We start from the raw sequence: 25854 nt of genomic DNA on the forward strand, positions 1-25854 counted from the left end.
AAAGGTCAAATTATTCTAGTTTCTTCAACAACCCAAAAATCTTCTCTTGCATGTCTTTGTTACGAAAAAGAGATGTTCTGTGGCACACGTCGCTCGTGTCGATACATATCCATTTGTTAATGAATGCTGCGGGATCCTTTTCAAACTCACTTAGTACATCCTCTCTATTTTCGCACCTTTTTAGCAGATGTTTGAGAGCTTCTATTTTTCTGTCAAGAGCATAGATCCTTTTGGTGTACAAGGTGGGGCACTGATATAGGTCGTCCCACTCAAATGGGATGTCAAAGATTTCTGTATGGCCGTCGACCGAAGGGATATCAACCACTAGATAGTCTAAGGGCCATAGATGCGGTACTATAAGGTCTGGAAGCTGAGGGAATTCAAATCTTTCTACTCCGAGGATGTCTTTTAGCGGTAAGTCACATTCAACTATGTCTGAATCAATAGACATAAGCCCATTCCTATTTACATATCTCCATAGATGTGTTACCACATTTGGCTTTGTGTCCGTATACTTCATCAGAAGGTTACTCAATTTTGTAGACAACCTGAAGATTTCTCTTGGGTTCTCAAGGTCAAACAGGAGTTTTATATTCTTTGGTTTTTTGTCACTGTTTATCTCAAACGCTTCGGTATCTCCACAGCATTTAGTCCATTCAAAGAACCCTTCCATGGATATGCCTCCGTTGCATACCGATTTCGGTAGGTTCCCATCCCCGTTAACTATCCCAGGGTGCTCTGTACCTTCACCGTCCTCACTCGATGCCTTGCGGCCTCCAAAATGAGTCTCGGTTGTCGTGGCAAGATTGCTATCAAATATAACACAAAACCTCTTCACAACATCTGAAAACTTCATCTCTCCCCCATTTTTGTAGTCATTGATCACCCTGCTATCAAGACGTATAAATGTGCCCTTCTTTATAGCAACTTGGACATAACATCTGAGGTACTTCTTGCACTTGATTCTTTTGAGATACTCTGCCTCCATATTCAGTTTTCTTGCTAGACACAGTCTGTCAACCTCTTCTTCAATGCTTTGTAACTTGTCATACAAGGTGGTCATTCCCTTGGAACTGGGGTATGAAGAGAAAGAGATATTCGAATGCGTGTTATGCAAAGCAAAATATTTTACTATGGGTTCCTGGAAGAGGCATATTCACAGGATGCTTCAGCCTATGAAGGCACTTATATCTCTTATGCTCATTCAATTGTTTTCATAGAATACCCTGGAATGAACAGAAAAGAATTATATGAAATGTTTAATTACGGAGAGGCTGAAGATATGGGTCCTGTGGAAGCAGACGAAGCAGAGTACGTTCGGCTATCGTATATTACCAACAACTCTGGTAAAGACATCCTTCTCAACCTGATTCCAAGATACAAATCGTCCTATACCCAAGAGGGGATTAGATTCTTTATTGAAACAATAGCAATGATTGTGGACAATCCAAAGATGGCAGGATTTACTTTCAGCCCTATTTCCCTTATATCTCTTGTTATGAGTTCCTTTGGCCCATCGTATTTCGATATTATGGATTGCCTAGAGAGGTTAAGTGAAGTCGAGGGAATATCAAGAAAGATGCTCCTCCCCATGATCTACGGGCTTTCATTCAAGTGTTCACAGTTGGATGCTATGTCGGATATAGCCGGTCACACATCTGCACTTGAAGCATTGACTGGGCTTCATGGTGTTCTTGAAGAGCTTAAGAGCGAAGTCTATTGGGGATTGGGAGATTCTGGGCCTGGAAAGGATGTCGTTTTCGATTTTCCCATATACTACGGGTTTCTGTGCAATTTTCCTTGCTTCCTTGATGGGTTTTTCGAACCTTTTATATACAAGAAGTGTGACTATTCATCACCTGCTCAGGATTACCTTGGGATCTCGATGAGGGAGGTAGTGGAGAAGTCCAGAAGGTCGTACCATGCCTTGTGCGATCATTCATACAAGATGCACCATATAATATATTCTATTATAAAGTCCTCTAAGGAGCTGAGGACTAATTTCATGAGGTATGTTTGTAATGTTATATCTGTAAGCAAAGAGAGGAGTAAGACCATCTTTAACTGGAGAGTAAGCATAAGTGATGGATTTGCATACAACATGTCCATGGTTATGAGTAGGTTCAACAGAAAGATAATAGATGGAAACATGATTGACAAAATAAATCCTGAAAACGTGGAAGAGATCTCCTTGACATCGTTTCCGACGTTCTGCTACTTTTCAAAGATTCACCTACTGTTTACATCTTGTGTGAAGTTTGGAGAATATATCAAAAGCCTTGCATATGAATATAGACTTCTTGAGGGGGACGGAGGGGAAAGATTGGAAGCATACAGGAAAAGAATAGATTCGAAGATAAGTGCTCTGAACGGACTTCTTTATATGACAGACTTTTTTGCAGACGAAAAAGCATTTACTGATTTCATGACGGAATACACTAGCGAGACCGAGTATCCATGGCCAGACAACTACTATAGAACACTTCTATGGATGCAGGAGATGACAATTGACCTGATAAAATCATCGACCATTTCGAGTTCACTGAACAAGGTGATGGAAACCATCATGGACTGGAGAAGTCCTATGTTCAAAAAAGAAGTTGTGAAGATACTGAGCCACAGAAGTAATGCAATCAAATTTACAATGCTCAATAAGGTGATAGATTACTATAACTCTTTGGGAAAGGATGAGACGAGAATGGAGCCCAGAAGTATTATCCACTCGATCTTCAAGGAAGGAAGAGTATTCTCTAGAATGAATGTTTGCAAGAGAAATATCACATTCATCAACTGCATGATGAAGGACTTTGAGTACAGTCTATCCGAAGGCCTTTCTTCCATTAAGGACATAAAAGAGGATATGAAAACTGTCGAGGATCTCACTAAGGAATTGGAGGAGGTTAAGAAAAACAATGCTGAGATGGAGAAAGCCGAGTCCATTAGTGAGAGGATAGGGTCAATAAAGAAGAGCATCCGGTTCTCGAAAAACAAAGCAAGAAACTCTTTTCTGTATGTTGATGGATGCTTTGACTTGTTTATGCACATCCTTGATGAAAAGCCCGACCTATTTTTGGTGAATGAGATGATCTCGAATTTTGTGAGAGTTTTGAACTGCAATCTGAAAGTAATCACCGGGCCTAGATGTACTGATCTTGTGATAAGATCCCCAGAACAATATGGCTTCGATGCAAAAAACCTCTTAAGACGGATGGTTATGATATACATAAAGATTCGCAGTGATAAGTTTGTTGAGATGGTAGCTAGTGACAAGATGTACTTTGACATTGAATTCTTCCGCACTGCTCTTCGAATATGTGAAAGTAAATATCTCATCAATGAATCACAGATGGAGGAGCTGAGGAGTCTCATAAGTAAGCTAGAGAAAGTTGAGGTGATCGAAAAGATCGAGTGTGTTCCTGACGAATTCATCGATCCTTTGACATTCAACCCGATAAGGAACCCTGTAAAGCTTCTGACCTCAAAGGTGACTGTGGATAAGTCTACATACGACATGCTGATGATGAATGGAGGGATAGACCCATTCAATAGAATGCCTCTTACCGAAGACATGGTCGTAGAGGATACTGAACTCAAAGAAAAGATAGACAAGCATTATGGCTGTGATAACAATGACAGGGAGGGTTGAGTGTTTTATTGTCTGTAATCAGGAAACCTCTGTTGGCGGCATCAAATGCTCATTTTTTATATTGCGAACCTGGTCTGAAAACCCCCTGAATTGATGTCCAAAGGAAAATTTGTTGTATTTGAAGGACTGGATAGGTCTGGAAAGACAACGATAGTTAACACTCTGTATGAAAGTCTACTTCCAACAGTATCTGTCAACAAGATCAGATTTCCAAATAGAAATGGGTGTGTAGGGAAGGTTATAGATGAATATCTTCAAAAGAAGATTAGTCTGAAGAACGAAACCATTCATTTGCTGTTTAGTGCAGATAGATATGAGCACAAAGCCATGATCGAAGAACTCAGGAAGGACAGCATAGTCCTCTGCGATCGCTACTCTATGAGTGGGGTAGCATACTCTGTGGCCAAGGGCCTGAGCCTGGATTGGTGTGCCATGTCTGAATCTCTTCTTCCTAAACCCGACCTAACGGTGTTCATAGATGTCCCCATGGACGAGATATGCAGAAGAAAAGAATTTGGAAAGGAAATCCATGATAGTATCACATTTCTAAAGAAAGTTTTCCTTGCATATCAAATACTTCTTAAAGAAGAAAAAAATGTCTTTATTGTCGATGGAACACTTCCTATAGATGAGATTATCGAAATTGTGAAAAAAAAGATATTTGAGTAGCGAGGCTTATTGGCATCTGATAGAATAGACGATGAGGTGCCATTTCTTAAGGATGTTTCCAGTATTCAAACTCCTTATTCAACAATACTTTCTAGATTTGAAGATACATTGCGATCTTCATTTCCTTTTTTATGTTCCTTATTATTGCATTCAGCGAAGTCTTTCATTTCGCAAGTTTGTGAAATGCGCTTTGCAAGGTAGTACTGAGTCTGTGTTGAGTTTTTACATGTGTTAGGAAACAGCCCAAGGACATTATTATATGCCTCTTTCCTTGCCTTGTTGAAGGTCATACCCTCTTGTCCCATAAACGATATCTTAATAAAGAGCAAAAAGTATTTACAAGTGTTAAAGAGGAAGCTTTCTTTTTGGAAGCCTTTGAACAGAGAAAGATCTTCCGAGTAGAGCTGGTAGTTCTGGATTTCTCCAGCGATTGTATTAAATAGCTCATTCATGGCCGATTCACTCTTCTTCAGATACCTAGCTATTTCTTCATCTGATGGTTTCTTAAGGGCATCTAAGTTCTGTATGCGCCAATCGACTTCTCTTTCCTTTTGGAATGCCTCAAGGACCTTCAGAGATACATAATACTCCATATAGTCGCTTTCATCCCTTGGTACCTCCCCTGTATTACCAACTTCAGATTTTATAAGGCTAGCAAGACAATCACAGATCTTAGTATCACTTTTTGGTATTCTTCTACGCCTTCCCTTACCAACCGATATCCTCAATCTTTTTGGATCCTTCCCTCTTTTTTCGGCCTTTTGGCCAGAAACATCTATGGATGAGCTCTTCATAAGCTTGGCTCTCTCCCTTGCTTTATGTACACTTAGTACCTTCTTCGCACTATATGGTAACTCGCCCTTATACACAAAGAAATCCTCAAGGCTACTCTCTATCATGACCATCTGTGTCTCTCCTTCAAAGGGCTCTATAAACGGATCATTGTAATCATACTCATCGGTTCTTTGTCTCCTCTTCTTTTGCTTTTCCTTCTTCCTAAGATCAATTTCTTTAGGCTCCATAACATTCACCTGAATGGTAACTTCATTCTCGGGATTCATTCTAAAAGAAAAAGGGATAGGTATTATATAGAGTGACCCAACTTTATTATCTGTTTTCAAACTCAAGAAATTAACTAACTCCTGCTTGAAGTTCTTTTATATCCTTTGCTTTTCTTGAGCCTGATATCTCTAAGATCTTGCTTGTCAATGTGGAGCGTTCCTATCTTATCGTTGAACAAATTCTTGCTTATATTCTTTTTCGGCTTTTTAGGCTCGTCCAACGCCTTCTTATAAAGCTCATCACTGCAGTGGTAGCTTCTCACAAGCTCCATTTCAAGCAAAGGCCCGCAGTCCTCAACATTGAGATCCTTAAGAACCCTCACATACTTAAGCACATATCCGTCTTCTGTCTTGGTAAAGACCCAAGAGTATCTAATTCCTTCTAAGCAGACCTTGCTGCTTTTCTTGTTGAAAAAATCCACTATCAGATTCTCTAGTCGCTTATTGTTAATATTCTGCAAGACTACAAAATATTTCATGTGCAATTCGGGCCCAACACACTCAAAGTCGGTCACAGACAAGTATCTATTTATCTTGAATTCAACCATGTCTATAATCTCGTCATTGAAGGTACGTCCAATAACAAGGAGGCTGTCCTTAGTTATGGAAATGAACATCCCAGACTTCTTCTTCTTCATCAGCTTTTCTATCTGCTCTGCGCAGTCAAAGGGATTTACCTTCTCATGTATATGGACAGTGTCTCCTCTGATAACTCCTATCTCTCTTTGGATCTTTTCTCCCTTATCACTACAGATAACAGAAAGCAAGGTCTTTCTTTCACTGGGGTGCTTCACTCTCATTTGTGGGTAAAAAATTGCAACTAGATGTACAAGCAAAAATAAATGCTCGCGTCTTTCTCTATCCTTCTCTAGAGCTAAGCAGTGTCGGAGTCCTCTGTATGAGGCAATAAAACAAAATTATCGACCTTGGATTCGCATGTTTACCCTTGAACATAGTGCATCGATGAGCATAAATCTAGGCGATATATTTTCAACATCAAGAAGAAGGCAAACGCAAAAGGAAGACAGGTACACCAAGAGTACAATGGGGATACACACAGATGTTTTGGTTAGCATAAAGCTGATGACTTCTTCTAGAAGCTCCCGCATAGAAAACAGACACATAGATACATCTCCCCATAGAATACTGGATGCACCAGGTATGCTGGATGATTACTATCTCAACCTGTTGGACTGGAGCTCCACAAACCTTGTGATCATAGGCTTGGGAGAATCGGTGTATGGATATAATGTTAACGATAAATCTGTACTCGACATACATTCTGGAGAGAACTACATATCATCGGTAAAGAGCAATGGAGACATTCTTTGTATTGGAGCCTCAGATGGAACAATGCGGCTAATAGACATCTCAGTAAATAAAGAGGTGCATACAATGAGAAACCATAATGCTAGGGTCTCATCTCTGAGCTGGAATGGAAATGTCATAAGCAGTGGAGACAAGACGGGAAAGCTATGCAACTTCGACATAAGATCTGGAAGAATCTCCATGGTTGAGGGGCATTCTCAGGAAATATGCGGATTGGAGTGGAGTACAGATACAAAGTATTTAGCAAGTGGAGGAAATGATAATGTGATAAGAATATGGCAGCTGGGGAATAACAACCCTCAAACACTTTCGGGGCATAAGTCGGCTGTAAAAGCCCTTGCGTGGTGTCCATGGAGGTCAGGGATACTGACTTCTGGAGGAGGAGCAAAAGACATGACTATAAAGTTCTGGGACGTTGCAGAGAATAAATTAGAGAGGAGCATAGATACACAATCTCAAGTATGTACTCTTACATATCTGCCGAAATATAAGGAGATTATATCCTCGCATGGATACATTGAGAATGATATTCGAATATGGAAAGCCTCAACAATGAACTTAATTTCTTCTTTTGGAAAGCATGGATCAAGAGTTCTGCATGTGGCCTTGAGCCCTGATGGGTCTGAATTGGCTTCTGTGTCTGCAGATGAGAACTTGAAGTTCTGGAAGATATTCAACTCCGAGAAGCCATCCACAAGAAGAGACAGTCTTTCATTTAGGTAATGTGCTTGTCTTGAGGCTGCTGTATAATGGCATGGATCTATAATGATAGACCTTAAAATCTATAAGTTAACATTTTAATTAAAGCTTCCATCAAAATCCTTGTGGGATAGAGTGGCATTAAGCCGTTCTCCCCTCTTCATAGTACACATCGCACTCAATAAGCGGCTTTCCTTCATACAATAAAGCGAGATTTCTTTCCATGATATCTCCATTCTTTCCATTATCTATAAGCTTGACTATTGTTTCTATAGTTTGCACTTTGTTCATCCCATCAATAAGAGTAAATAAGGTAGACTTCTTTGTCTTAGATGCATTTACCGCTCTTTCATAAATCTCATGTACTCTTCTAGACAGGCTTTGCGGAGTCCCAACAATAAGGTTGATCATCCGATACCTGGCATATAGTTCTTCATGTTTGTTCTTCAAAGTCGAAAAGACACATAGATTGTACATCAGCATTTCATCCACACTTACCTTTTCAATGTATGTTATTACAGGTGCAAGGCTTTTCAGTACAGAAGTGTTAATACATCCTATGAAGGAAACAGAAGGTATCTCTTTGTCCAAAATTATCAATAGCAGGTACTTATTCTCGTCCAAAGCACTATCATGCTTTCTTTTTGCTAACTCTTTCCATTTAATAAGATATCCCTTCAGCGTATTCAAAAGCATGACTCTGGAGAATACTTGCACAGCAATTTTTTTTACAACCTCTTCAAGTATAACAACACACATTTTCCTTACTACAGCCCTACTTTCCATAGAATGATACTTTCCTTGACTTTGTGGACACTGGGCGTGGGAAGTCAGTTTAGAGTCCCTTAGCTTTTTCCAAAGCAATGCAGAGAGAATGATGCTCAAGATCCTATAATCAACACATCCATGCAGCATAAACATCTCGGGCCTTTTTATGTTTATTTCTATTCTTCTACTATAGAGGCCCTCTTTCTCGTACTCCTCACCTCCTCTTCTTTCTTCAAAATCCGCCTTTCCAGATTTCACTACAATTCCATTCCTCCTCAGAAACTCCTCGGCCTCCGATCCCCTGGCCCACAAAATATCTTCAAGGAACTCAATACTCACTTTTTCTGCTAAAGACTTTCGGAACATCTGTATACACCTCGCCCTAACTTCTCCTGCAAAAGATTGTGCTAAGCAGAATGCAATGCAGTCAAGCTTTCTTAGGAGCTTGAAGAACCCCGCTCCATTTTTTTGCATGTATTTCCTTGTGATTTCCATAGACAACCTGACTCTTGGCCCATCATCCCATCTCTGGATCCGAAAGGGACATCTCTCCCCCATTGTGGCTATAATATGATAGCAATAAAACTCTTCCTTCCTATCCTTTTCGCACCATCCAGCCTCCTCCAAGTCATACAACTTTACGAGACTATCCATCACCACCTTAAGCTGGCCTAAATTCATATCCTTATTGAAGTGAGGATGGTCATATAAAAGATACCGAAAAACGATGTAAAATCTAACGATCTTTTCAAGTACCTCGATTGCATCCTTTCCCCTCTCTCCCTGAATTTTCATATCCGATATAATTGCCCGGGTCCTGTTCTCTGCAAATCTATACATTTGCAGGCTCTGGTCACTAGCACACAACCTAATAACATGGTTAATTACACTCAACAACACCTCCATTGGTCTTATGTCCTCTGGGAGAATGCAGGGTGTTTCTGAAGATACCTTGCGGTACTTCTTAATCATTACTTCTGTTTCATAGGGCGATACATCATTGTTGAGTACTCGTTCCAACCCTTCGAGCTCAGGGCAGAACGTCATACATTCCCCAACCATATTCTCACTTGTCTTGGCATTCTTCCGTGCCTCTAACAATCTTTCGTACCTCGTCCTTAAATCCTCCATCAGAAACAGGGGATTAATGAGGCCTCGGGTCATTCCCGTCAACGATGAGTTAATTCTGGAATCCAGGGTCTAGACAACAGAGTCTGCATCATATCCTATCCTCTTTCCTATGTGTCTCAAAACAGATTTGCTTGTATTTACTCTGTACCTGTCTCCATTCCTAACTACAAGAAGCTTGTCAACCAATCCATTAAGCTTCATCTGCAGAAAAAAACTATTTCCCAGCTTGCTATCCATTTCCCTAGAGCTGCTCAAGATTTCCTTAAACTTACTCTTACTGCTTACAACAAGCATTATCACACTTTCAAAATAGTCTAATCCACTTCCAAAATGACTCTCTATTCTGGACTCCTCTTTAGAAGCAATCTTTAGAAGCTCATTGATATTCTTGTACTTGTATGCTTGAACAATATACTTATCCCCAACTATGGAAAGCTTCTCCTCCAGAGTTGGGATGAATACGATCTGAACGAACTCCCTGTGACGCGTGTTACTGAACAGAACGTATTTGCCAGGGCCTGGAAGACATATATCCGAGTCTCTAAGTATGAGAGAAAGGGACTCCGACTTCTTGATCATGGAGCTAAAGTGCTTTGAATAGTCTATCTTTTCTTCCCTCAAAGCCGCTTCAAATATGTCCAAGGATTCGAGAGTTATAATCTGAATCTTAAAGTAGCTTTCATTTCTTACTATCTTGAAGAAGACCTTCAAAGATTCAAACCGCATTGGACAGCCAGAGATAGATTTCATCCTACTATAAGGGTCTCTGTAAATGATTATGGAATCATAAGGCCCATGAAAAAGGTTTTCAAGATATTGGTGAAACTGATCATATTCCTAGGTGTAATGGGTATGTTTATTCTAGGTGCTCCGTTTTCTATACTGGCATATCCGTTGCATATACTAAACAAGCCTTTGTGTATCCGCCTGTCGACATTCTTCACATACACCCTGTGGACTTTGATAAGTTGGATGTTTAACCTCTCAAGTACTGTCCATGGAAGTATAGATATTGGGAATGAAAGTTACTTTGTAATCAGTAACCACATAGGATCTGTGGATTTTATTTTGATCAATGAAATAGCTAGGAAAAGCGGGATGATTAGCCATGTGAAGTATGCGGTTAAGGATGGCCTTCGGGTTTTCCCCGTGTTTTACCAGATAATAGTTTATGTAGGGTTTCTTGTTCTAAAAAGAAGCTTTGAGAAAGATAAGAAGAAGATCATCAGATACTTAGAGTTTTTTAACACCTCAGGGATTCCAATTTGGTTTGTATTTTATCCGGAAGGGTCCAGGTTCTCCGAGGAGCTGAAGCTAAAGAGCTGGAAATATTCCGACGAGAAAGGCATGGCAAGGCTGAATAATGTTCTTTTCCCTAGATATAAAGGATTCAAGCTCATATGCGAGAACCTCAAAAACTCAAGAATAAAGAAAATCGTGGACGTCACATTCTCCTACTCAGAAAATGAGGTTCCTCCTCTATGGAAGTTTCTTTTCTGTGACACAACAGGGATATTCAACTGTGACATCAGAGTGGTTTCAATTGATGAAATAGATGACTATGAGAAGTTTCTCTACAAAAGCTTCGAAAGAAAAGATACATTGATAACGAAATGGAATAGTAACGCCACAAAAGAAAAATAAATAAAAGGTTGTTTCAAGTTTATTCTTAAAGATACAGGCTTGGCAGAAATATAATATCTCTCTTCATAGACATGGAAGCATCTCTAATTTTCTCCTCTAAGGCTTTATCTCCTATCATTGCAGACACGCCCATCAATTCTCTGCAGCATTCTTCAAGTCTCAGTATAAGCCTTACAAAAGTGCCCTCGAGAACACCGTGGTTGGATACTATCTTTGCCAGTGATGATCCACTGCACCAGTCGTAAACTGCTTCCACAAGCGAAAAGGTTAGAGGTGCAAACGGGGGAATCATTAGTTCTTCTAGATCCTTAGATAACTCTGCAAAATACTCCTTCATCTTCTTGCATTCAACGTAAAGGGTTTCTCCTGGCTCCTGCTCATCAGGTTCCTCATGTATCATCGAGGACATCAATGAAATGATCTTTCGTCCATCCATCTCCCTGAACTCATTAGAGAATATCATCTCAACAACCAAGACCTCGTTCACTGTGTGTATCTCAGCTGCTGCCCTTCCTTTCATCGTTATTGCTTCTTCAACAAAACCTCTTCTTTTGAGGAATTCTATTCTTTTGTTGTACTCATCTATCATTCCAAGGCTACAGACATTGTATTTGATCTTTATCTCCTCTATTTCCTTCCTTTTATGCGATGTCTTCAATGCATTTGAATAATGCAAGTCAAATTCCTTGCAGTCTTTTTTCTCGGATATTAAAGAATCATATAAGCTCCTCAACCTCCTTATCTCCAACACATCCATCACATTTGTTGTGTTGTAATCCCAGCAAGCTTGGCCATCATTGAGAACACAGAAAATGTGCTCTAAGTTGACCTTACTCCTGTCCAAAGGCTTTCTAATGCTCAGGGGATGAGACAGAAATTTGATTGGAAGAGGATCACTATTATTTAAGATTCCATGCTCCGTCTCCAGAAAGACAGTCGTCCCTGAAATCTTCTCGACAGTTCCCACAGCGTTGTTCTTCAGCAAAACTCTAGTCCCTTTATTTAGAACATTGTGTTTTGCAATCAGTTTCCAATTTTTAGAACATATCTCCTCTACGGCATCAATATAATTAGTCAAATCGCCACACACATTGCATGTGTCATCTCGTTCACGCTCCAACTCAGATAACCTTTTCATATCCTTTTCGTAGTTTCTCTGGCTCCGGTGCTCTCCGTAACTCCTTCTCATAAGATCCTCAACCTTGATATTTGATCTTAGAGATATAAGAATAAGTCCAAAACTCAGCTTAAATTGGCTAGATAAGCTGAACGGAGTTCCGTGTATAATTCCTCGAATAGTAGAAAGCGGAGGCATCTTTGGGTCTGCTATCACCACAGTTCCAACGGTATCCATCCCTCTTCTTCCGGCCCTTCCACTCATCTGTATGTACTCTCCAGACGAGACATATCTAAAAACTCCACTATCAATCTTGCTGAGAGACAGAAACACACAGCACTTTGCAGGCATGTTCACCCCCATTGCAAACGTCTCGGTGGCTATGAGGAGTTTGACCAAGTTCATCGAAAACAGAAGTTCTACACATTCCTTTACAAAAGGAAGCAGAGATCCATGATGAACAGCAATGCCATTTAGTACCATCGATGACATGCTAAGAACCTGTGGGAGGTTTTTATCTTCTGGAGAAAGGCACCTGGTCGCTTCACTAAGGAATAACTTCACCTCCTCTCTACTCCTTGCATCATTTAGGTCCAGAGTCCTGAGTATCTCTGCATAGTCCTCACATCTTCTTTTTGAAAAGCAGAAAAATATGGATGGCGTGAGCTTTTTCTTCACAATGAAATTGGCTAGGTCTAGAATCTTAAATCTTCCAGTAGGCCTGTTCTTCTTACTAAAGGGAACCAGGTCCCCCTTGAAATTGGACGGGTTTTTTATCTTTCCTCCTTCGTCGATGGAGTACACATTCCAATCGCAATATATCACATGCTCCAAAGGAACTGCCCTTTTACTGGTCGAAATCACATATATCGTTCGATTCTTCGTCCTTCCAACCCACTCACTGAACTCAAGGCTGTTAGGAATTGTTGCACTCAGCATGATAAAGCTTATGTTACGAGGAAGCATGATTATGCATTCTTCCCACACCACCCCTCTTTCAGAATCGTTAATGTAATGAACCTCATCAAATACAACAAATTCGGTATCTCTTAAAAGATCTCCATTTCTATACACAAGATTCCGAAGAATCTCCGTAGTCATCACAAGGCATTTTGCAGTGGGGTTGACTTGGACATCGCCTGTAATAATCCCAACATCATCATACTTCTGCTTGAAGTCGTGGTACTTTTGATTGCTCAATGCCTTGATGGGTGATGTATAAATGGTCCTTGTTCCATGTTTCTGTGACAGAGAGATTGCATACTCGGCAACTAGGGTCTTTCCAGAGCTTGTATGGGCAGATACAAAAACCGATGACTCTCTGCTCAGAAAATAAAATGCTTGCTTCTGGAAAGTATCTGTTTCAAAATCGATGTTTAGAATTCTTTCATCAACATACTTTGAATAGTCTGAAGGGATCCAATCCTGTTTTACCATCACTGAATGCTTTTTCCAGGCCCCTTTGCCTTCCATACCGGTGTCATTCCTATTCTTTGTCTCTTCCAGCTCTTGGTTCATGGGTTAACCATTGCCAGATATATTTCAGGGATCCTTTTCACTGTACCAAGCATTAGATAGTTGTCATTTGATACGGATTTATTAAGATTTATTAGCTAGTCACTTACTTTTTCTTTGAAGAGACCTTCTCGTTGGAGTATTCATAATAGCACTCAGGGCCTAACAAGCTTTTGATCTTCTCGAACCTTTCAATGAATACATTTGCATCTTTCTCATTGGCATACTCTATAAATCCATATCCTCTGTTCCTTTTGTTTTCCCCGTACAATATCCTTATATCCTTTGGCTTGCATTCGACTTTTGCAAATATTTTTCTTATCTCAACTATCGAAAGAGATTTCGTCAGCTTTCCAAGGAAGAATCTGGTTTTGTTTTCCAAAGGCTTCTTAATCCTCTCTATGTAAATCGGCTTGTTGCTCATTACAATTTCTTCTTTTATCACCGCCCTTTTCTTGAAAGTTATAATCGCCTTACCTGTAGATATATTGTCCTTGTTCTTTTTTATTGTTATTCTCTCAATCTCCCCATACTTCTTAAACACTTTCGATATTGATTCCTTATCCTCCTTATAAGAAAGATTTGTGAGTATATATTTGTTGCTCAGATACCTGCTGCTATCCTCCTTTTTTTCTCCTCCCTGCCTCCTGTTTGCTTTTATGTCTACAAGTGCATGCTCCTTACTAGGATACTCCAGAACGAATCCATCTTCCCCGCTCTTCATATCCTTGAAGTTTTTGAATGTCTTCTTTATGTCTCCTAAAGTAGAATTCCCCTTCACTGTAACAGAACATGTAGCCTCATCAAACTCAATCTTTTGGTATCTTCTTCTCTTCTTATCAGTTTCATCATCCTCTTTGGAGATCTTCTTGCACATACTCCTCCCTCTCGCGTTTTTTTTTCTTTCTTCAGTGTGACTTATATTACTTATATTACTTATATCTCTGCAGTGTCTCTTGCTCTTCTCTTTGCACTTGAGCTTATGCTTGCCTCCTCCTTTCTTTTTCATGCGGTCCCTCATACTATATCTTCCAATGGGCTAACATATTCAAAGAAATAAGGCATCCTTGACTCTGCTGCATTATATCATTTATTGAATATGCTTGTAATACTCTCGTCTGCCCGCAGTGCATCATATTCCATCTGTTAAAACAAGAAAAAATTTACCCTGAACAGATGAGCGAGGAGCTTTTTGATATAAAGCCGCTTGTTGAGATAAAAGAGGCTTACAGAAAGGAAAAGAAGTTCATCCGCCACCACTCCGACAGGTACAAAAGGGTAAAACCATCCTGGAGAAAGCCTCATGGGATTGATAGTAAGGTTAGGAAGAGATGCAAAGGACAGAGAGAGATGCCATCCATCAAATACAAAAAGCCAAAGGAGATTAGGCATCTTTTACCAAACGGGCTCCGAAAGGTCAGGATATTCAACATCAATGATCTTACACCATTGGCATCCCTGAACAGATTTTATTGTGGAGAGATTGCGCATGCAGTGGGTGCTAGGAAGAGAATAGCCATTGTCAACCGAGCCAAGGAGCTTGGAATTTGCTTGCTGAACGGAAATGCACGCCTTGTTCAAGAAATCGAGGAATAAACCTTCTGGCACTTTACTTCTTTATTCCATAAGTGGATTTATTAATACCGAGGAATATCCTTTCCCATTGAATGAACTTGATATCTGCTACCAATGGGAATATTGTTTTTCACAAGAACAAAACTTTGGTGGTAAGAGACATTGCCACTGGTGCCATAGAAAAGATAGATGCACCAAGCCGGATATCTTTTATGTCTGGAAAGTATCTAGCTGATGGAGAAAAAAATCTACATTTTATTGAAGGGCCTACACTAAGGAATGTCCTGAAACTCAACAGATGTATCTTTTGCTTGGTCGAGTATGAAAACGAAGTATATGTTGCAGATAGATTTGGAGATGTCCATAGAATTAGAGGTGAGAGATACGAGTATGTGCTTGGGACCTTATCTTATCTAACAGGAATGGCGATACACAATGGGAGAATTCTGCTTAGTGATAAGTATGGAAGGATTCGTATCAGTGGAATGGATGGGAAAATATTGGGGTACAGATTCGGGTGTGGGCCCATAGTATCTCTAGAATGTATCAACGGAGCTCTGGTTTCAATAAGCAACAAGCAAATAGTTCTATACGATAAGGAATATTCCTCAAGCTTTATATTTGAACTCCCAGAAGGCACAAGTGTTGTGAAATCTATGGGAAAGGGAAAAGACGAACTTGTGGTTATTTGTTCAGATTCCTACTTTCTGTTTAGAATAGGAGATGGAATTGCCCTCGTTTCCCATATCGAGGAAACTATTATCGATGGCGTTTGCAGTGGATCTGTCTTTTACAAGGTACTACCAAACTTCACCATTGTGGATGGCAACGAGAAAGTCTTCTATGAATAAAGATTTAGTTAACTCCGAAGCATAGTCGCCTTCACTAATTTATGTAGTACTATTCTCCACAGCCCTATGGATAACGGTAAGAGACATAAAACCGAAACACCTGTCGAAAACTCAGACGAGATTCTGGAAGAGGGGATGAGTGAATCCTACTCTGTTTCGGAGGTATCTTCATGTGATGAGATTTCCTATGAAGTGACTGACCCCTCCTCATCTAATCTTTCTGGCATATCTACGATTATGGAACAGTCCAAGATATTTCCATTTTCTGAAGAGTTCCTCTCGTCATTTACCATCTCCAAAGTCTTAACCAGTGGAGATACCATCCTCTCCTTCTGTGGATTTCTTCAATTGTCTAGAATGCTTGGTATACCCCAGAAAAAGCTCAAAAAGGCCTTGAACACCTTGATCTCAACATCAGGAAGTAAGGAGATCATAAAAGACAAGGTCTATGTCTTCTGCACAGAGAGAGCTGCCAACATTCCCCTAGAAATGATCCTCGATCTATACAAAAGCCTTTCGTTTATAGATTTCAAGTACATGGTATTCGTCTCAAGAGTTAAAGTATGTGGAAAATCAGAAGCAAAAGATCTGATGGAAGACTTCAAGGAGTATGATCCATCAGACTTAAGCTACATACCTGTGAGAGGAGAGGAAATATTGCTGTTGTCATCCTATATCGCTAAGAAGCAGATTGTAGTGAATGGGAACACATTCAGATTGTTTTTGATTAATGGCCGAATGTTTGAATCATTCATAAAACTTTTTGAAAAGGAACTTTCCGAAGGTGCATAGAATAAATGACTGAAAGTTACTCAATGGGCCTGTTTTCTATTTTTTCTGTGCACTCCCTAAGAATGGAACAGGCCGTTGCCAACCTAGGGCTAATTCTAGAAAGTAGAGCCGAAAACAAATCTAAAATGGTAATGGAGGCACTGGAGGGCCTTGTAAAGTCAATTTTGGGAAGTTCATATGAGGAAATTGCAAACTATGAGCTAGATGAAATGCTCACCGAATCCTTTGATAAAACAGTCTGTGAAGATCACAAAAGATTTGTAGAAATGCTTCCAGATCTTGTTTCATGTATGAGAGATCCAAGAAACATCTTCCCAGCAATCGAGAGATACTTCAATCCCGAGTGTGACTTTTCAATAGATGTCGCTAAAGTAGTGTTTGTGATGAAGAGAGACTTCGGGTTTGAATTTGATGGCTTCCACAGTACTCTTTTTGATTGCATAACATCTAGAAATATCGAGGAGGATATAGAGAAAAAGTTGCTCTTTATTCTAATGACATTGGAGGATGGTTCCACTCCATTGGCAGTAGCAAAGGCCTTCATTAAGAAGTTATGCAACATTTCTTTACAAGTAAAATCTTCCCATTGCCATAAGATACTCTGGACAATACTATGGATCATGAGATTCCATCCGATGACATATGTAATGGCGAGGAAAGAGAGTTTCAGAAAGGACCTTGAATGGGCTGTATCCATTGAAATGGACAGTTTTCAACCATATCTATTTGAGCTTGATATATTAGGTGAATCCCTGGAGGGAATCAAAAAAATCGTCAATCTGATCAAGCGGGAGGCGGTGCATGCCAAGAGCAGACCAAAGCTTCTCTCTTTGACCGACATTTCATTCCCAAGACTAGAAATCTAGCTGTTTGATCCCAAAATAAAAATCTATCTTCTTTCATACGGCAGATCCTGTAACCTCTTCATAAGATACTTTCTTGCGTTATCCTTGATTCTCAATCTTTTTTTCATCATAGGCACCACAGTTGGATCTTCTGCCTTCTGAATCTTCTTTAAAATCCTTTTCAAAGAGGACATGCTTACAATCTCGTCAAGCTCAAACTTTTTGCAGGTGTTTAACAAGTCTTCATCCTTGATAAAGTATGCCAGACAAAGGTAATAGGGATTTATGTTCTTGTTACTCCTAGATATTGAAACAAAATCCCTTAGAGAACGGTTTCCCTTAAATCCCTGTGTGAGATAAAAGTCTCTAACTCTATCGAAGATAGCTGAAAGATATTCCAAAGATGTTTCCACATATTCAAATTCTCTTAGAAGGATTCTCTTAAACCTTGAACTTGTCTTTTCTGTGAAAGGCTCTAGATCACTATATGATATTGGATACTGATGCCTTCTAAGTACGTTGTATATTATTGCTAATATCTTGTCGTTAGCCCCAATTCTGTCTCTGAACCTTTTTGTTTCCAAGAGTTGCTTAACTTCGTCATAATATCCCGGCACATTCAAAATGTTGACCAATGACTTCACGTTTTTGCTATACCTTCCCGATTTATCACTGGCAAGATACTTCATCTTTTTTGGTGCCACGAATGAGTAGAGGGCATATGATGCCATGTAACCATATTCAGACTCCAAGCATAGCCCACAGGATGTACAAACACCTCTAGAAATAGACAAATGGCTACAACCCTCCATTCAGGGCCACTCTACAAAAATCAAAAAGAGTAATCACAAATATAGCTCGACAATAAAGAAGATGTTTATTTCAGGCTACCGCTGCTGATGCTTCTTGGTTAGCCATACCCTCATCAGTAAAAACCAACTCCTCTCTCAGCCTGGATTCCCCAAGTGAAGTTAGCAGAAAATATGAATGTCTCCATATGTGAACCTTTTGGACATATCCGTGAGAGATCATGGTCTTCATAAATACTTTCAGCTGCAGATTAGGAATCTCGAGATCCCTGTGGTTCCCAAGGACAGTGTCCTCAAGCAAGAGCGCCTTCTTCTCAAGCAGACGCCTTTTTATCTTATACTTGTTTGGTGTTGGTATTAACATTGCTCTATAAATTAGCATTTCTACATAGCCGAATCACTTACCTTCTCAAAGCCCCTGAACAAATTTTTTTTTATGTTTATTCAGTCAAGAATTTGAACAGCATCTCGTCGGCCCTTTATGGTGAACGTATGTCTATTGACGGTAACATCAACAATAGCATATGGATGTGTATTCTACACACTTGTTATAAGAGTAAGTTGCATTTGCATAATTTATAGCCATTATTCTACGATCCAACATTCTTTGAAAATGCCTTAATCATTCTATCTTCAATCATCTTGTCTAGTCTTCTCTTGATACACGCCATTCTAGGCTTTGATGGAGAAAATATAAAGCCTCTGTAACAAGTACTGCTGAATTAAATCCAGCCATGGCGTATCTTGCTAAAGATTGTCTATCTGGAGGTGCAGCCACTCTAGATATTCTTTGGATGCTGAGCGAGCTTCTATACCAATGATTTCTGGGACTTCGTATGGATGACTTTCTTCCATAAACCTCTGGATCTTATCAAATAAAGAGGATGATGTCTTTATAGTCAATTTATATTCTGTTTCTTTCTCCACACTTCCTTTCCAGGAGTAAATGGATGCTACCTGAGATATTTGGCAGCATACAGCAAGCTTTCTGGCTAACAGCTCATATGAGACCTTTTCAGCAGACTCCTTAGTTGGGTATGTTGTAAAAACAATAAGCAAGGATGGCATGGGGATTCCCTCCAAAAAGGACTTAATATTCGTGATTTCTAAAGCGCTCAAATGCCTGGGGCTATAGGTATTCTAGGTCTTGTAAATACTCAGGATGCTCTTTTCAAAGCAATATTCATGGAAAGGAGGCTCTCTAAGCATAATTTGAAGGAGGTTTCAATATCCGCAATTGTTCTTAAAGTGATGGATGAGTCCGTTTCTGTTAAGGATGGCGGGCTCGTTGTGTTAGGTCTTACCAGGATTTTTGTAAGGAAGCTAAAATACCTACAGGATGAATGTAGTGACACTGTTCACAAAATCTATCAGAAGGGCGGGGATAGAGGAAGAGGTCTTAAGCAGCCATCCTCAAAGGGGATAACATTGGGGTTAGACCTTGAAAGCCTTTATATCGATGACCAAATGATAAGTCCTGAAGAGTTTGTGATTCTTCCGGAGGAGGATAATGATTGTGATGCCCACGAAGGTGTAGATTTCAGCTTTAATGAATTCAATGATATTTCTCATGTTGAAGAAGGTAGATTTGAAGGTGAAGATAACACTAGAGTTTCTACAACTACAGAGGTCACTCAGATTCCTTTAGGGGAGCGTAGAGAGAAAAGAAGGAAGATTATCGAGGATTCTGAGCTGGAATTTGATGCTCAGGTGTTTAGAGAGAATCTTAGAAACACAAGGGATATAGTATGTAAGGAAAAGGCCCTTGATATAAGGGATGAGCTTGCCTCTAAGCTTTCGATTGCACCTGAGATATTATCTAGGATTTGCCATAGGGAGATACATCCAAGGGAAAGTGTAGAAGGAGCCCGTGACCTAACACTATTAGAGTCCTACGGGGACATTAGCTTCGGTGATCAGGTTGTTGAATCACAAGCATCTGAGGAAATCACTATTGAAGAAAGCCTTGATGTAGAGAAACTACCTGATAGATTTATTTTCAACGAACTTACTATTGGGCATAGTAGACATGAGAAAGGTAGAATGTTTTTGTCACTCCTAAAACTACTTGGGGATGGAGTCTTGCAAGCATACCAAGACCGTTCTTATTCTAACATAGAGTGCAGGGTTTTATAATCCCGGGCTAAGGACCTTGTGGATTTTTGTGTCTTGAAAAATTTATCCCTTCAATGGAAAAGAAGGAGCATGTCATAATTGATGCCACTGGACAAGTGGCAGGAAAGCTTGCGGCAAAGGTCACCAAGCTCCTTCTTGAGGGAGTTCGTGTGAGTGTTGTGTGCTCTGAGGAAGCTGTGTTTATGGGGAGTCTAAAAAGGTCTATGGATAAGTTCAAGGCATATCTTAATAAAAGATGCATTGTTAACCCAAGAAGAGGGCCTTTTCATTTTCGTGAGCCAAGGATGCACCTGGCAAAGATAATCAGGCGGATGATCTCGTATAAGAAGGCTAGAGGGAAAATAGCAATGAGTAAACTCGCCACCTATGAAGGAATTCCAAGAGAGCTTGAAGGGTTACCAAGACATAAAGTTACTTGTGCACTAGCCAAGTATACAGGAAATCCTAATAATCATGTTACTCTCGGGAAGCTCCTGAGTATGTTCGGATGGAAGCATGCTGAGGCAGCCAAAAGTCTTACGGAAGAACTAAGAGAAAGGGAAAAGCAGGCGTTTTTGAAAAAGGAAGAGGTATGCAAGGAGGCGGAAAAACTGAAGAAAGATAAGTCCTTTGAGGATGAAGTAAACAAGAAGCTAGCCATGTTTGCATAAAGTATTAAAGGCCCTTAACTCTATTACAATATTTCTTGTTCTCTTTGCGCCCTTGAATGAAAAAGCAGAAGATATGCTACAAGAGGAACACCTACATAAACAAGGGGATGAAGTTTAAGACATTGAAACAGATGATCCCAAGTCTTATTGAAAAAGATCACAAATACGTCCAAATCTCAAATAGAATATCTGTAAAACCCGGAATAAGACTCTGTGATCTAACAGGCCTTCCTGCGCCATACACATGCCCAAACACTAGGCTATTTTACTATAACTCTTCTGTGTTCAAAAGAATTTGTGATATGCCTAGTGACCGTATCCAAAAGCTATTTCAGCTGAGGGAGTTTGGAAAAACCTTGGTTCCGTTCAAAAGATAATCTTTATAATAAACGCATAGGCTATGTATGAAAAGAAATAACTTCTAGACTTTATTAGGAAAGTCTCCATTGTATATTAAATCGAAACAGCTTGTTCCACAGCCCACAGGATTACCCACAGTTATGGAGGCTGAAGGGTTCGATAATCTGTCTTCCAAATGGAATGCAGCAGCCACCTTGAATCTAGAATAACAACTTTCAAAACTCATCCTCTGGATAAGAGAGTCCTCATCTCCAAACCCATGTCTACTGAAAGGAGAATAGCTTCCTTTTCTTGTCATATAGTCAGCTACAAGAAGAAGATGACGAGAATCAATGGTAATTCCATAAACATCAAAAACCTTCACTATTTCATTGATTATTGCATACCTTGCTGCTTCAATCCCAAGTGTTGAGTATACGTTGTATATATCATTTGACTCAGCTTTATAGATATCCAAAAAGCTCATCAGATCTTCATAAACACCAGGGCTTGTTTCTATTCTTCTGGTTAGAGAAAAGATGGAAGAGCTCTCTACAAAGAGCATGTCTCCCGAGACAGAGGCTTTTTCCACGCCCTTGATCTCTCTTACTATAATCGTAGGTAGAATGGATTCAATGGCTGAAGAAATCACTTCATTAAGCCCAGTGGGATACAGCATTTCAAAAGAAAGGACATTTCTTGAATTCTTTGTAAAATTCATAATTTCCTCTTCTGAGGGATTGCTTGGTTCATCCATCTGTTCATCTTCCCTATCAATGTCGGGATATGCAGTAGTGTTATCATCACTATCTTTTTCGTTGCTTTCGTTACTAGTGACTTCTACACATAAATCATCGCTTTTTGTGATGCTTTCCTTGTCGCTATCACTTTCATTCTGGTCCTCGCTTTCATTCTCCTTATTTTCATCAACTTCCGGGAGGCCTTTTTTGCCCACTTCTGACACCCCTAGCTTATATTTTGCCTTGCACAACCCTCTCATCTTCTTTCCAAATAGTTTTAGAAACTTCTTATTCAAGGCCTCACTTGCAAGGTCCACAAAATTGCTCAGCTCAAACACTATCTTGACTTTCTTCTGGAATACCCCATCAATCATCACTATTTCCTCAGCCACCCCGAATTTCTTGACACAATCCTTTAATGTTACCTTTTTTAGGCATCCAGCTATATCGAAGCCCACGTTCCTTTTAATTGGAACAACGATTAGAGGAGTCTTTATGGATCTGGATGCTACCAATAAGATCTCCCTAAGCCTAGGAACCCCAAGTGTCACATTCTTTGCTCCAACACCTGCAAGATGGAAAGTATTGAGTGTCATTTGAGTGGAAGGCTCTCCTACTGATTGTGCAGCTATAATCCCCACAGACTCGCCGGGATCTGCTAAAGAACAAACATATCTGCTTGTTAGAAATCTTTTGAGTTCATCATCAAGCTTTTCTATCTGATCTTTGAACTTTTTGGATAGGAAACCCTTGGATATGTCCCCAAGCTTAGAAATACCAGATTCCTTTTCTTTAAAGAGAACAGTGTTTTTTCGGAAGAACTCAATGTCGTCCAGATAACTGGACTTAGTGCAGTCAAGCCCATCTTCCCCATAAATGAACTGAACTACTTTACTCCCCATTCTGGCAGACATGTCGTATTCTACCTTCACTTCTTCCATATGCTTAACCAAGCATCTCTGTAGATACCCAGAATTTGCCGTCTTGACTGCTGTATCAATAAGCCCTTCCCTTCCAGCCATGCAATGAAAGAAGTATTGCGGTAGGTCAATGCCATTTAAAAACCCTTGGTATATATATCCTCCAGAAGATGGGCCAAAATCCAAAGACTTGAAACAAGGCAAGGTCTTTCCACTGATCATTATTGGAACTCTCTTGCCCTCTAGCTCCTGCTGCCCCAAAGCACCTGAAATCTGACTCAGGTTGACAATCGAACCTTTAGCACCCACAGTAATGATCAGCTCCATACCATTGTTTGGGAAGCTTTTCTTTAATCCAGATGGGACAGATGCATCGACTATAGAGGTGGTCACTTTATTCATCTCAGCCCTCATAACTGAATCCAAATAAGCCTTTTTGTCATCATAGAGATAGAAGTCCGGATTTGCTTCCACATATTTCTTTTGAAGATTCCGAGCCTCTTTATCTTCAGCATCTATAACCATTTTCCTTTTTATATCCGCCTTCCTGTCAAGAATAAGATCGTCTATTCCTACTGTAAATCCATACATTTGAAGAAATCTATTGGAAACTCTTCCTACATATGTTAATAAATCGTTTGAAGCTGCAAATCCTTTGACCTCTCCGCAAGCATGGGCAAGAGATTTGAAGGTTGGCCCTAGTGAGTTCTTATCCAAGATTCCAGTGATAATATCCCCTTCATTAATTCTTAATGTGCTTTCTTCTGAATGTTCTTTCCATGTGTCTGCCGGAATTTTGGTTTCAATTTCAACATTCACCGCTAGCCCAAGATTCTTTATTATCGTCGAAATTACCTGCTTTCCAGAGTATAACCTTATGGGCTTGAGGATACAAGGCTTATCTAGAACAATTCGCTTTCCATTAAGTCCGGAGTTTACTAGTGTAAAGTAATCTTCTTCAGAAAAAAACGAGCCTTTCATTGTCAAAATGGTTGCAACAATAATGTGGTCCTGGGTAAGCCCTCTTATTGGGTTTCCATCAGTGGGGGCCAAATAGTTGAAATCGTTCATGACTATATGCCTTGCCTCTGCTTCAGATACACAGGTTTGTGGAAAATGAATGTTCATTTCATCGCCATCAAAATCAGCATTGTAGGACTTACAATTAGCATAGTGCATCCTTATTGTCCTTTCACCCTTTAACACTCTACATTTGTGAGCCATTATACTTGGTCTGTGGAGGGTCGGCTGTCTATTCACAAGGACTACATCTCCATCCACCAGATGTCTCCAAACAACCTTTTTGCCATCCAAAAGCTGGTTGGCCAGAGCATATCTTTTCTCATCGGCCATATGTTTCAGACTAAGCATTACGTTTCCATCCTGAAGATATAAGCTTCCTGGATAAATAGGCCCGTTCACAACAGCCTTTTTCAGCCTACTTACATTGAAACTAGTCACTCCTTCCGGGAAGGTCAGAGCCTCTGCAAATATAGAAGGAATACCTATTTCCCTGGTCTCGAGGTTGGGGTCCGGAGATATAACAGTACGCCCTGCAAAGTTAACCCTCTTCCCCATTATGTTTCTACGGAATAGGCCATCCTTTCTTTCGAGGATCTGCTTATGTCCAGGTGGAATTGTTGAAGAATGATGCCATTTCTTTATGTTTGAATTATCAAAAGATGAAAGAACAGCACCCTGAAGTTCAGGCCAGTACGATAAATCCTTTACCATCGATATGCAGATCTTAAGAATGTCATTGAGGTAAATACTTTGAGGATTCTCTATCTTTTTTCCGTTTACGATATTTATGGGACGGAATCTGTTGGGGATGACTGGTATGTTGGACATAAAGAAGAACCCTGGGTCTCTTGTGGAGAAAATGGACTCGATCAGATCTGCTTCATTTAAAAATAAATTTTCTATAAGCTCCTTGATAACATCCGGTAGAAGTAGTTCAAAGTCCTTTTCCTCTTCTTCCTTTTCCTCTTTGTTCCGGAAATTCTTTAGTATTTTCATGTTTGATCCTTTGGTAATCCAAGGATTACTGTGTCCACACCTCACACACTTTCTTCTGGAGCCGGTATTCGAGAGGAACTTATGTACTACCTCTTGATGTCTTTCAGTTGAGGATGCGGTTTTTCTTTTCTTTGATGACTCCACTTTCTCGGTAACAATCCTATACAGCTCTTCCTCCTCTTCTACCATATACAACTCATCTAGCCCGTTGATTTCCTCCCCATTTTTAAGGAGAGAAAGCTTACAGAAGAGTATAAGCCTATCATAGTTCGTTATTCTAAAGTGCTTACATTGAAAGCAACAGCACTTAACTATTGAAAGCAATGTGTCAAACAGCATGGGATTGAAAACAGGTCTTGGGAGCTTTATATGTCCAAAATGTCCTGGGCAACTTAAAAGCGACAAATTGCAAGTTTTGCAGTTCGATGAAAGGTCTGTTGGCCCCATCCTCAAGTCGTACAATCCCCCTTGGACAGGATGTCCAAACCTATCGAAAGAAGCCGGTATCACAACCTCCATACAGCTGGCTCTTTCTATTTCCTCGTCGGAGTATAATCCAAATGATATCTTTTTTGGATGAAATTTCATAACCATTTGAA

At 39.9% G+C, this 25854-nt stretch overlaps 23 protein-coding genes across 23 annotated transcripts; 12 read left to right on the top strand and 11 right to left on the bottom strand.

The window, feature by feature from the left end:
• Window positions 1-10: 10 nt before the first annotated feature.
• On the bottom strand, window positions 11-1063 carry EROM_041190 (hypothetical protein; the record flags this gene model as incomplete). Its single annotated transcript, XM_009266107.1, has 1 exon — window positions 11-1063. The coding sequence occupies one exon, from the start codon at window positions 1061-1063 to the stop codon at window positions 11-13; it is 1053 nt and encodes a 350-aa protein (XP_009264382.1).
• Window positions 1064-1231: 168 nt separating this feature from the next.
• Window positions 1232-3646, top strand: EROM_041200 (ubiquitin fusion degradation protein 2; the record flags this gene model as incomplete). The annotated part of the gene is made up of 1 exon (XM_009266108.1): window positions 1232-3646. One exon carries the CDS (start codon window positions 1232-1234, stop codon window positions 3644-3646), a length of 2415 nt encoding a protein of 804 aa, XP_009264383.1.
• Window positions 3647-3739: 93 nt separating this feature from the next.
• EROM_041210 (thymidylate kinase) lies at window positions 3740-4315 on the top strand (the record flags this gene model as incomplete). Its single annotated transcript, XM_009266109.1, has 1 exon — window positions 3740-4315. One exon carries the CDS (start codon window positions 3740-3742, stop codon window positions 4313-4315), a length of 576 nt encoding a protein of 191 aa, XP_009264384.1.
• A 74-nt stretch (window positions 4316-4389) lies between these two features.
• EROM_041220 (hypothetical protein) lies at window positions 4390-5376 on the bottom strand (the record flags this gene model as incomplete). The annotated part of the gene is made up of 1 exon (XM_009266110.1): window positions 4390-5376. The coding sequence occupies one exon, from the start codon at window positions 5374-5376 to the stop codon at window positions 4390-4392; it is 987 nt and encodes a 328-aa protein (XP_009264385.1).
• Window positions 5377-5450: 74 nt separating this feature from the next.
• Window positions 5451-6176, bottom strand: EROM_041230 (hypothetical protein; the record flags this gene model as incomplete). The annotated part of the gene is made up of 1 exon (XM_009266111.1): window positions 5451-6176. The coding sequence occupies one exon, from the start codon at window positions 6174-6176 to the stop codon at window positions 5451-5453; it is 726 nt and encodes a 241-aa protein (XP_009264386.1).
• A 163-nt stretch (window positions 6177-6339) lies between these two features.
• Window positions 6340-7428, top strand: EROM_041240 (WD40 domain-containing protein; the record flags this gene model as incomplete). The annotated part of the gene is made up of 1 exon (XM_009266112.1): window positions 6340-7428. The coding sequence occupies one exon, from the start codon at window positions 6340-6342 to the stop codon at window positions 7426-7428; it is 1089 nt and encodes a 362-aa protein (XP_009264387.1).
• A 117-nt stretch (window positions 7429-7545) lies between these two features.
• On the bottom strand, window positions 7546-9303 carry EROM_041250 (nuclear protein export factor; the record flags this gene model as incomplete). Its single annotated transcript, XM_009266113.1, has 1 exon — window positions 7546-9303. The coding sequence occupies one exon, from the start codon at window positions 9301-9303 to the stop codon at window positions 7546-7548; it is 1758 nt and encodes a 585-aa protein (XP_009264388.1).
• A 69-nt stretch (window positions 9304-9372) lies between these two features.
• EROM_041260 (hypothetical protein) lies at window positions 9373-10053 on the bottom strand (the record flags this gene model as incomplete). Its single annotated transcript, XM_009266114.1, has 1 exon — window positions 9373-10053. One exon carries the CDS (start codon window positions 10051-10053, stop codon window positions 9373-9375), a length of 681 nt encoding a protein of 226 aa, XP_009264389.1.
• Window positions 10054-10098: 45 nt separating this feature from the next.
• EROM_041270 (acylglycerol-3-phosphate acyltransferase-like protein) lies at window positions 10099-10947 on the top strand (the record flags this gene model as incomplete). The annotated part of the gene is made up of 1 exon (XM_009266115.1): window positions 10099-10947. One exon carries the CDS (start codon window positions 10099-10101, stop codon window positions 10945-10947), a length of 849 nt encoding a protein of 282 aa, XP_009264390.1.
• Window positions 10948-10972: 25 nt separating this feature from the next.
• Window positions 10973-13582, bottom strand: EROM_041280 (Ski2 ATP-dependent RNA helicase; the record flags this gene model as incomplete). The annotated part of the gene is made up of 1 exon (XM_009266116.1): window positions 10973-13582. The coding sequence occupies one exon, from the start codon at window positions 13580-13582 to the stop codon at window positions 10973-10975; it is 2610 nt and encodes an 869-aa protein (XP_009264391.1).
• A 103-nt stretch (window positions 13583-13685) lies between these two features.
• Window positions 13686-14600, bottom strand: EROM_041290 (RNA-binding domain-containing protein; the record flags this gene model as incomplete). The annotated part of the gene is made up of 1 exon (XM_009266117.1): window positions 13686-14600. The coding sequence occupies one exon, from the start codon at window positions 14598-14600 to the stop codon at window positions 13686-13688; it is 915 nt and encodes a 304-aa protein (XP_009264392.1).
• A 155-nt stretch (window positions 14601-14755) lies between these two features.
• Window positions 14756-15175, top strand: EROM_041300 (60S ribosomal protein L32; the record flags this gene model as incomplete). Its single annotated transcript, XM_009266118.1, has 1 exon — window positions 14756-15175. The coding sequence occupies one exon, from the start codon at window positions 14756-14758 to the stop codon at window positions 15173-15175; it is 420 nt and encodes a 139-aa protein (XP_009264393.1).
• A 71-nt stretch (window positions 15176-15246) lies between these two features.
• On the top strand, window positions 15247-16005 carry EROM_041310 (hypothetical protein; the record flags this gene model as incomplete). The annotated part of the gene is made up of 1 exon (XM_009266119.1): window positions 15247-16005. One exon carries the CDS (start codon window positions 15247-15249, stop codon window positions 16003-16005), a length of 759 nt encoding a protein of 252 aa, XP_009264394.1.
• Window positions 16006-16071: 66 nt separating this feature from the next.
• Window positions 16072-16797, top strand: EROM_041320 (hypothetical protein; the record flags this gene model as incomplete). The annotated part of the gene is made up of 1 exon (XM_009266120.1): window positions 16072-16797. The coding sequence occupies one exon, from the start codon at window positions 16072-16074 to the stop codon at window positions 16795-16797; it is 726 nt and encodes a 241-aa protein (XP_009264395.1).
• A 62-nt stretch (window positions 16798-16859) lies between these two features.
• Window positions 16860-17663, top strand: EROM_041330 (hypothetical protein; the record flags this gene model as incomplete). The annotated part of the gene is made up of 1 exon (XM_009266121.1): window positions 16860-17663. The coding sequence occupies one exon, from the start codon at window positions 16860-16862 to the stop codon at window positions 17661-17663; it is 804 nt and encodes a 267-aa protein (XP_009264396.1).
• A 23-nt stretch (window positions 17664-17686) lies between these two features.
• On the bottom strand, window positions 17687-18454 carry EROM_041340 (hypothetical protein; the record flags this gene model as incomplete). The annotated part of the gene is made up of 1 exon (XM_009266122.1): window positions 17687-18454. The coding sequence occupies one exon, from the start codon at window positions 18452-18454 to the stop codon at window positions 17687-17689; it is 768 nt and encodes a 255-aa protein (XP_009264397.1).
• A 70-nt stretch (window positions 18455-18524) lies between these two features.
• EROM_041350 (40S ribosomal protein S10) lies at window positions 18525-18815 on the bottom strand (the record flags this gene model as incomplete). The annotated part of the gene is made up of 1 exon (XM_009266123.1): window positions 18525-18815. One exon carries the CDS (start codon window positions 18813-18815, stop codon window positions 18525-18527), a length of 291 nt encoding a protein of 96 aa, XP_009264398.1.
• A 117-nt stretch (window positions 18816-18932) lies between these two features.
• EROM_041360 (hypothetical protein) lies at window positions 18933-19159 on the top strand (the record flags this gene model as incomplete). The annotated part of the gene is made up of 2 exons (XM_009266124.1): window positions 18933-19007; window positions 19034-19159. The coding sequence occupies 2 exons, from the start codon at window positions 18933-18935 to the stop codon at window positions 19157-19159; spliced, it is 201 nt and encodes a 66-aa protein (XP_009264399.1).
• Window positions 19160-19198: 39 nt separating this feature from the next.
• On the bottom strand, window positions 19199-19519 carry EROM_041370 (CutA-like periplasmic divalent cation tolerance protein; the record flags this gene model as incomplete). Its single annotated transcript, XM_009266125.1, has 1 exon — window positions 19199-19519. One exon carries the CDS (start codon window positions 19517-19519, stop codon window positions 19199-19201), a length of 321 nt encoding a protein of 106 aa, XP_009264400.1.
• A 51-nt stretch (window positions 19520-19570) lies between these two features.
• Window positions 19571-20587, top strand: EROM_041380 (hypothetical protein; the record flags this gene model as incomplete). The annotated part of the gene is made up of 1 exon (XM_009266126.1): window positions 19571-20587. The coding sequence occupies one exon, from the start codon at window positions 19571-19573 to the stop codon at window positions 20585-20587; it is 1017 nt and encodes a 338-aa protein (XP_009264401.1).
• Window positions 20588-20640: 53 nt separating this feature from the next.
• EROM_041390 (60S ribosomal protein L13A) lies at window positions 20641-21237 on the top strand (the record flags this gene model as incomplete). The annotated part of the gene is made up of 1 exon (XM_009266127.1): window positions 20641-21237. One exon carries the CDS (start codon window positions 20641-20643, stop codon window positions 21235-21237), a length of 597 nt encoding a protein of 198 aa, XP_009264402.1.
• Window positions 21238-21293: 56 nt separating this feature from the next.
• EROM_041400 (hypothetical protein) lies at window positions 21294-21614 on the top strand (the record flags this gene model as incomplete). The annotated part of the gene is made up of 1 exon (XM_009266128.1): window positions 21294-21614. One exon carries the CDS (start codon window positions 21294-21296, stop codon window positions 21612-21614), a length of 321 nt encoding a protein of 106 aa, XP_009264403.1.
• A 44-nt stretch (window positions 21615-21658) lies between these two features.
• EROM_041410 (DNA-directed RNA polymerase subunit alpha) lies at window positions 21659-25849 on the bottom strand (the record flags this gene model as incomplete). The annotated part of the gene is made up of 1 exon (XM_009266129.1): window positions 21659-25849. The coding sequence occupies one exon, from the start codon at window positions 25847-25849 to the stop codon at window positions 21659-21661; it is 4191 nt and encodes a 1396-aa protein (XP_009264404.1).
• Between the last annotated feature and the right edge of the window lie 5 nt (window positions 25850-25854).

Source organism: Encephalitozoon romaleae, chromosome IV (assembly GCF_000280035.1).
Source record: "Encephalitozoon romaleae SJ-2008 chromosome IV, complete sequence".
NCBI classification, from domain to species: domain Eukaryota; kingdom Fungi; phylum Microsporidia; family Unikaryonidae; genus Encephalitozoon; species Encephalitozoon romaleae.